At 41.1% G+C, this 8,726-nt stretch overlaps 1 protein-coding gene across 1 annotated transcript; it reads left to right on the forward strand.

The window, feature by feature from the left end:
- The first annotated feature begins 588 nt into the window (after positions 1 to 588).
- Positions 589 to 7,879, forward strand: slc20a1a (solute carrier family 20 member 1a). The gene is made up of 11 exons (NM_001140224.1): positions 589 to 775; positions 1,732 to 2,436; positions 2,580 to 2,720; positions 2,969 to 3,054; positions 3,254 to 3,350; positions 5,389 to 5,508; positions 5,644 to 5,856; positions 6,052 to 6,532; positions 6,616 to 6,801; positions 6,983 to 7,067; positions 7,351 to 7,879. The coding sequence occupies exons 2-11, from the start codon at positions 2,085 to 2,087 to the stop codon at positions 7,504 to 7,506; spliced, it is 1,917 nt and encodes a 638-aa protein (NP_001133696.1). The 5' UTR covers positions 589 to 775; positions 1,732 to 2,084; the 3' UTR covers positions 7,507 to 7,879.
- The last annotated feature ends 847 nt before the right edge of the window (positions 7,880 to 8,726 follow it).

An 8,726-nucleotide genomic window follows, 5' to 3' on the forward strand; every position in this document is an offset into this window, starting at 1 on the left:
GTAAAGTACAGATACCCATAAAAACGACTTAAGTAGTACTTTAAATTATTTTTACTGAAGTACTTTACACCACTATAGACACGTTCATTTTGATGAATTAACTCCAGGAGTATAGCCTAGCCTGTAAAATATAAGTGGCATTTTTTGGGTAGAAAGCAACATGCATTGAAATGGGTTGATTTTGCAGCACTAATCATAAACACATGCGCATACACTGGAAGATGGGCCATGATATTTACTTTCTGCATCCCATGATTTGTAGTGCTCATGAGAGCAACATCACTAAAAACGATATAGAACATGATTTTAAACTCTGATTTGATTATCAAACAATTAAGTAATAGACCTAATTTAGATGATACACTACGCCCTGAAGAAAATGGTCTAGTTATCTGAACAAGGTGTGCCTTTTGCTAAAGGAGCTGCAATTAATGTTTCCTGTAAACAGGCTATTAAGCTTTGCCTCTGGCGGCTACGGTCTTATGATTAGAACTGAACGTGCGTGCGCATGAGCCGTTAGGCTACTCTCCACCCATTGCCGAACAAATATAAGGCAACAAGCAATTTAACATATAACAACACTGGCAGCGCCACTTGATATAGACCTCTTCTCCGATGACTGTTTAGCCTACTAGTGGACAAGTGACAGGATACTGCGGATGCTTGCTTTCTAGACACACAGGCTACGCGCAGTCTTTTCAATGTCACCTACTTATTGCAACAGGAACAGTGGAGCACCAGCCTTCGGAGAGACACTTTTTTAACGACATTATTGGTGAGTTTAAAGCAACTTGTTCTTCTTATGGTTTTCAGAATTGGACAATTAAAAGGCTACTACTCTATGATGGTTTTATGTTCCACTTGTTTTAATTTCATAACTGGTTTTAGTATAACGCACACGTGAAGCAGCCTAACATGTCAGTTATTCATTGCAAGTTATGCAAGATACAGAACTTTCTGGTTGCCTTGTCGGCCTATTGCATAAGACCACTTTTACTGTGTTAGTCAATAATAACTTTATGTAGCATTCATGGATAAGGCCTCACTAAATCAAATAACACTGCTCTTGAAGTGCTTGAAATCTACTTTTGTGCTCATTTATAATATAAGTATGTTACTTTTATGTTAGTGTATATTCACTGACAACTTGTGAAGGCCTACAGAAAGCCTACTTTTATACTGTATTATTTCAGCGATTTAAATTAAATTTGAGCCATCATACATGATTTCAAAAGTACCATCTCTCAAATTACAGTACAAAACATAGACTCCTTAGGGTAATGATTCACACCATAGTTAAGCCACCAATTCTTGGATGTGCTCTTAGTTTACAAATGAAAGGCCACTGTAAAAGAAGGCCAGACAGTTCACTAATATTAAAGTCAATAGGTCAGCTTGACAGAGACTGTGCCAGTGAGCATGGTGGAGAGAATGGATTACTATCAAATGTAAAAAATTCAAAACAGTAGTTGTCTGCTTTTTTTTCCACACATACAATGGTCATTCATTTGACCCCACCCAAGTTGTATCCATATTGACTTTGATCTGTCAGCAGACATGCTGTAACATTGCTGATCCATAGTGACTGTTTTGGTCCTGTCTGTTAACTCCTGGTCTAATAGGTTTATGTCACTTCAAGTATGTAATTTGTGTTCAATGCTGAAATGAAACAATGCTTTATATCTTCTGATTCAGTGTGGTGGATTAATCTTTTTGGTTGTTGTTTTGCAGAACATCGTATATCATCAACCACCTGCTGAGTCTACCACACAATGGATGTCCTTTGCATATCATCGCAGTGTCTAAGAAAACTCTCAAACCAGCTTTGTATACTTAGATAACAATTATTGTTTTACCCTTCCCATTAGCCGCTTATTGAACAGAGCTCGGAAAGGAGTAAGAAAATAGCTATATTCTTTGATTTGAGGCAGGATACCTGAAACATTTATTTATTGAATCTCAAAGAAGCAATATACCTCATTATTTATTAATCATATAATCTCGGAAAGCATTGTTAAGTAATTTTGAAGCTATCCTAATATTTAGAATTTAGTTTTGAGATTCAAACACACAAGTTTTTTGCAATGGAGTCTACCACTATAGCATCTCTTGCAGCAGCCACCACTTTAGCTACCGCGGCCTATTCAAGCGATATGTCAGGCTACCTGTGGCTACTGATTCTGGGCTTTGTCATTGCCTTCATCCTGGCCTTCTCTGTGGGGGCCAATGATGTGGCCAACTCATTTGGCACGGCGGTGGGCTCTGGCGTGGTCACCTTACGGCAGGCCTGCATCCTGGCCACTATCTTTGAGACCGTGGGCTCCATGCTGCTGGGGGCCAAAGTCAGCGAGACCATCCGCAAGGGCATCATCGACGTGAACATGTACAATGGCTCCGAACACGTGCTGATGGCAGGCTCCATCAGTGCCATGTTTGGTGAGTGCTTATATGATGGTCACTGTCAGGAGTTTAGAAACTCCTTGCATGCTATGTTGATTTGAAAGGTCTCAATGGCATTTGTTGATATCCTTTTGAAAAGAGTAACAAATAAGGACTTTGTTCATCCTTGTGTTCTACAGGTTCTGCTGTGTGGCAACTGACCGCTTCATTTTTGAAGCTCCCTATATCTGGAACCCACTGTATTGTGGGTGCGACACTTGGTTTCTCCATGGTAGCCAAAGGTCATCACGGGGTCAAATGGATGGAGCTACTACGCATTGGTATTTAAATGACTGTGGAGATATTCTGCAATAGGGACTTGCTCAGAAATTATAATTGTGTGATGATAAGACTAATTAAAGGGTGACATGCATGCTTATGACAAGTCTTACAATGTGTTATATCTGTATCATAATGATAATAGATGTCTGTGTTAAGGAAAGTGTTGACGAATAGTGTTGGTCAGAGACTCGTTGAAATATGCATTGAAAGGATTCTCTTTTAAAATACCCCTCTTTTCTCTCTGTAGTGGCATCTTGGTTCCTCTCACCTCTGCTGTCAGGCATCATGTCAGCAATTCTCTTCTATTTTGTTCGTAAATTCATCCTGAATAAGGTAAGATGGATAAACCTGTAATTCACTATTGTTTATAGTGTTTCAACTTTCCCCCGGGGAGTGAATGTAGAAGGATGAAATTACTGTTTCAACACAACATGGGTAGTATCTGAGGAATATATGAAATAACAGTGATATTTAAGAAGAGATCATTAGCTATGTACTCCGAGCCAGAACTTACCCATCCTGTTTTCCTCAGGAGGACCCTGTTCCCAACGGCCTGAGAGCTCTCCCTGTCTTCTATGCTATCACCATGGCCATCAACCTGTTCTCCATCATGTTCACTGGAGCCCCCTGTGAGTACAATACACACTCTGTCACAATGCACACATACACATCACCTACTTCATCCTCCCAAAACGCTCTCTCACAGCACTAATGCAGGGACCATTGACACCCCTGGAGCACGCTTGATGCCTTATTAAAGTGTCACTGGAGGCACCAAGAAGTCTGCTTTGATGATGTCTGTAAATATTTCACTCCTATGTTTTGTCATTCAGCATATTTAACTACCTGAATCTTAGAAAAGCAAGCATGCTGCTGTCAGAACCTCTGCAATGACATTTCTTATACTGTGTTTTGGAAACAATTTTATTTTCAAGTTGAATGAACCACTGAGAGAAATATGGATATTAAATGGGACATTTCCACTCCTTTGTGTTTCACTTGCAGGGCTGAACTTTTCAAGAAGTCAACTGGCCTGGGCCCTTCACTGAAGGCTGCAGGCCGGTGTATGTCAAGGATTAATACACACCATAACCCCTGGACACAGCACACATACAGCACACATACAGCACACATACAGCACACATACAGCACACATACAGCACACATACAGCACACATACAGCACACATACAGCACACATACAGCACACATAGACAACAATATATAGGCTATTTTGTATGGTATTGCTCATTTAGCAGGACTAACATTTTTACCACACTTGTTTTAATGCTTGCCCACATACTCTTTTCACACACACTTGCTCACTTTTTCTGTTTCTCAGACACTCACAGTATCACAACTGCTGATAATCTCACTCACTCCAACAGAGACACGTAATCAGAACCACACAATTGTATGTAGTATCATTGAGAGCAGGGCTCTCCTACCCTGTTCCTGGAGAGCTACCATCCTGTAGGTTTTCACTCCTACCTTAATCTAGCGCACCTTATAATTAGCTGGTTGATAAGCTGAATCAGGTTAGTTACAACTGGGGTTGGAGCTAAAACCTACAGGAGGGTAACTCTCCAGGAACAGGGTTGGAGAACTCTGATTGAGAAGATAAGAAGTGTTCTCTTGGGAGACTCTTGCTGTATCTATGGCAGTAGGAGATTCAATGTCACTACATTACAGCATTTGCCATCCTGTATATTTTTATTGTTCGTCTCTGCCTTTTGCTGTAAATGGTGTTTGGCTCCCTCTCTCTTACTTCTGTCAAGTACTTCTGTACTTCTGTCAAGTCTTCATTAAAATAGGCAGAGCTAGACATCTTCTTTTGCTTCATATACCACTATGAGACACTTTGAAAGAGCATCTCTTAATTACATTTACTAGTTAGCCATACATTAGTCTGTTACATTTCATTCACTTCCCGGATTAAACAGGTAAGTATTAGATGAAAATGGTGTAACTAACCATATAGTATAAACATATGTTAATAAGTAGAAAACAAAAAAGTAAAAATAATTACTAGTGATTGGTACATAGTAATGCACTGGCCTATTTTAAAGTGACCCTAAATCACATAATCACAATGCCACAGCGCCTGTCTGACTCCCATTATCTGTTGTGCAGAGCATGTCCTCTGTCTGATATGGCTAATCTCTGAGGACGTACACAAACAGCTTAGCTGGAAGTAAAACATTTCTCAAGAAATTCTACCACGTGTCTCCCATCTCATGTGATCATGAAGTAAGCAGGGGCATAGAAACTACCAAGAAAGGACAGCAAGAGGGGTCATTTGGTTTGTACCATCCTAGTGATTATCTAAAAGGACTTTGAAGGCACAAGCAATAGTACACTCAATAGTGTACTGGACATTGGCATAACTTAAATGAAAAGGTCACTTTCTACTTTATTCAAATTACTGAATCATGTACAATTTCTAATTTTAGTAAAGGCATCTAACCCAACTATGAATGTAAACTGAGATATGTTCGATGTTTTGTGCAGAATTTTGTTGCTATGACTGTGATAAAATACAGTGGGAAATGTTGACATTCCCATGGCAGGTGCTGTGTATGATGACCTTGGATTATGTGGAGGGTACATGCTTTAGTGAAAGCGTCCTCTGAGCATTCTGTTCTTTGTTCCCTTGTCCTGTACATAGTGCTGGGGTTCAACAAAATGCCATGGTGGGTAACACTGCTCATATCGCTAGGCTGCGCCCTCGTCACAGGCCTGGTCGTGTGGTTCTTCGTCTGTCCACGGCTCAAGAAGAAGATCAGGCGTAAGTGGCATTGCTGAACTTTTTCTTTAATTTGCAAAAAATAAATACTGGACTTCAAACTTGTGTTGATTTAAAGGGAATCGACTGATATGAAGATAATCCTGATTGCTCCCTTTCTGCCTGTTTGTCAACCAGGTAAAGTGGCCTCCAGTCCCTGTATGACTCCACTGATGGAGAAGACTCCTTCCAAACCTGCCCTACAGGAGCATCCCTCCACAATTCAACCTTGTGACTCTGTTCCCCAGACACCGCCAGCCTATGAGAAAAGGGCGGCCTTTAAGATTGGAGGTTCGGAGGAGGCTGATCTGGACAGCAACATGGACACCAAAGACTTAGACGCTAGCAGCGGTGAGATCCCCTTACTTTGTTGCAAGTGGCTAGTGACCATTTTAATTAGGGCACAATACATTATTTGTAAACGTATACATTTTATATAGCTAAAGTATTATAATATTATTACATTACTAAAGTAAGTATTATAGTATTTGTACACCCATCTGTATTGTTTGAACTGAATGTATTGTTGCTGGTTATCCCTCTTAGGTATTAATGGCATGGGCCCCATGACCATCACGGACCCACACAGTGGTCAGGCTCACACTGTACACAAGGACTCAGGGCTCTACAAAGACCTGCTGCACAAGCTTCACCTAGCCAAGGTGGGTGACTGCATTGGTGACGACGATGGACGGCCCATACGGCGGAACAACAGCTACACCTCCTACACCCTGGCCATCTATGGCATCCATGGGGACCCCAGATACAAGGAGGGAGAGCTAGCAGATCAGCGGAGGAGATCGCGGCTGGACAGCTACAACAGCTACTGCTCGGCAGTAGCAGATGGTGGCACAGTGGCTAAGGAGGAGGCAGGGGCTGTGGGGCTGACACTGGAGGCTGGCCAGGACATACTCCAAGAGGAGGATGAGCTGGAGGTGGACCGGCCAGAGGTCACACATCTCTTCCGGTTCCTCCAGATCCTCACTGCTTGTTTCGGCTCTTTCGCCCATGGAGGAAATGATGTCAGGTATGCGAGGATAGAGAATATAGAGAAATAATTACTGTCTGTGAATTATCATAGGCTGATTATAGGATGTTATTCTCTCTCAGTAATGCGATTGGTCCTCTGGTGGCCCTGTGGCTGGTGTTTGAGAGTGGCTCTGTGGTGTCCAATGCCCCCACACCCATCTGGCTGCTGTTGTATGGAGGAGTGGGCATCACTGCTGGGCTCTGGGTGTGGGGACGCAGAGTGATCCAGACCATGGGCAAGGACCTCACCCCAATCACCCCCTCCAGGTATGCCATGCACTCAAACTAAATATCTGTGTTTTACATAAGTCTGTGGGCCAATACAACAACATATCACATTGTTAAAACTCCCAATGTTTATTCAGTATGAATATCATTCATTGTACTCTTGTATCGTATTACACAGTATACTGTATAATCTCTTGTGAATCTTATTTGCTTCCTCCAGTGGATTTAGCATTGAACTGTCCTCAGCGCTCACAGTGGTAGTGGCCTCCAATATTGGTCTCCCTGTCAGCACAACTCACTGCAAGGTAATTCAACTTTAAATGTATAGATGAGTCTGTCCAATTTCTTAGCCTAACAACAAGAAACTGTTTATAGTGCTAAATCACTGTTATAAAATATTTTGGAAAATGTGTGTTTTATAACAACATAACGGAGGAGTCGCATGACACGTTAATAAGTAATCATTCATTCATTCATTCATTCATTCATTCATTCATTCATTCATTCATTGACCAGTGTGAGCCGGTAGAAACCAGTGTGAACCTGTGCATGGTGTTGAGTAAAGTTGTTTCTATTATGCTCACTCAGGTGGGCTCTGTGGTTGCTGTTGGATGGCTGCGCTCCAGGAAGGCTGTTGACTGGCGTCTGTTCAGGAACATCTTCATCGCCTGGTTTGTAACCGTCCCCATCTCTGGGCTCATCAGTGCTGCCATCATGGCTCTCTTCACCTATGTTATCCTGTGAGGTTCAAATGGACCTGGGATGACCTTGCCTTCACTCCTGACGAGGGTCTACTACACTGCAGCCGGGGATACTGTTGTTTTCTCACTGACCATAGTTTAAAACTGTGTTGAAAAATGTGTGTTTCAGCATGTTTATGTTATCTGTACATATCAAGTCCTGACTCTGTTTCTTTGTTTCTTTATACACATGTGTTTATTGCACAGTATTCAGCATCATTGAAGTTGATTACTATGTAATGTTGATCATCTATCTATCATGTAATGAATTGTTTGAACAATTTTAAAATGTCTAGTTTACAGAAGAACTAGGAGGTGTCCCTCCCATGGTGTTTCTAATTACATTTTTGATTCAAAATAAAATGACATTACTAACCCATTTGTTGTTGGGGTTATAATGTCAGTACACTTACCAGCAAGAGAATACAATGCAGTAAAAACGTAGACAATTCAGTTTAAATAGTCAATTTATATTTAGTTTGAAGAAACAATAGATCAATACCCTCTGTTATGATTTGCGTAGGCACATACAATACAGAGACATTGTAATCCTCATAAAATGTAGATTATTCTAGTCTTTCATTCACTTAATCAAGTTTGCCATTCACTCTAGATTACAAACATTTATGCTATGTGCGGCACTTGGGTGATAAACATCTAGAGGATCAGAATGAAATAGTGGATACCACTGGACAGTATTTTAAATCTATATGTAAGCTAGTGTGTGTGTGTCCAGATAATTTGACCCTGGGTGAGACTGGGGTGATCTGCCGCACAGGTATGTAAGTATTTAGTGATGGAAAAGATCCAGGAGATGATACACACACTAGCCTGCATATAGATTTAAAATGCAATACATCATTTTGTTGACTATGAAATAGGCTGTGCAATAGAGATTAGACTATACACTACAACTATATTACTATATTGCAGTACGTACAATCACAAAGCGAGTTGAGCAACTGCAGGCAATTTCATGACCACTTTTTTAAAGAATGGCTCAGCAGCCCAATTATTAGCTATGCCTTTGCTGGGCAGTATTCACAAACCTATATGATCTCTTGCAATTATATAATTGCCACCAAAGCCCAGTCTGGCTAATAATACAGTCAGTGCTGGTTGAGGATGAACAGTCTGGGGTTTGGACCAGGGACACTGTGTTGAGTGAGTTCGTGGGGCGAGTGTAATACCGCATGTGCAATAAAATAAATCATTTCTTAGCAG

The sequence above is a fragment of the Salmo salar genome, chromosome 20 (genome assembly GCF_965601325.2).
Source record: "Salmo salar chromosome 20, fSalSal1, whole genome shotgun sequence".
Taxonomy (NCBI): Eukaryota; Metazoa; Chordata; class Actinopteri; order Salmoniformes; family Salmonidae; genus Salmo; species Salmo salar.

Excerpts from the sequence above, each read along its gene's own strand:
- slc20a1a (NM_001140224.1), top strand. The coding sequence starts at position 2,085 with ATGGAGTCTACCACTATAGCATCTCTTGCAGCAGCCACCACTTTAGCT. Across the intron at positions 2,721-2,968 it reads GATGGAGCTACTACGCATTG|TGGCATCTTGGTTCCTCTCA; the intron begins GTATTTAAATGA and ends TTCTCTCTGTAG. Across the intron at positions 5,857-6,051 it reads AGACTTAGACGCTAGCAGCG|GTATTAATGGCATGGGCCCC; the intron begins GTGAGATCCCCT and ends TATCCCTCTTAG.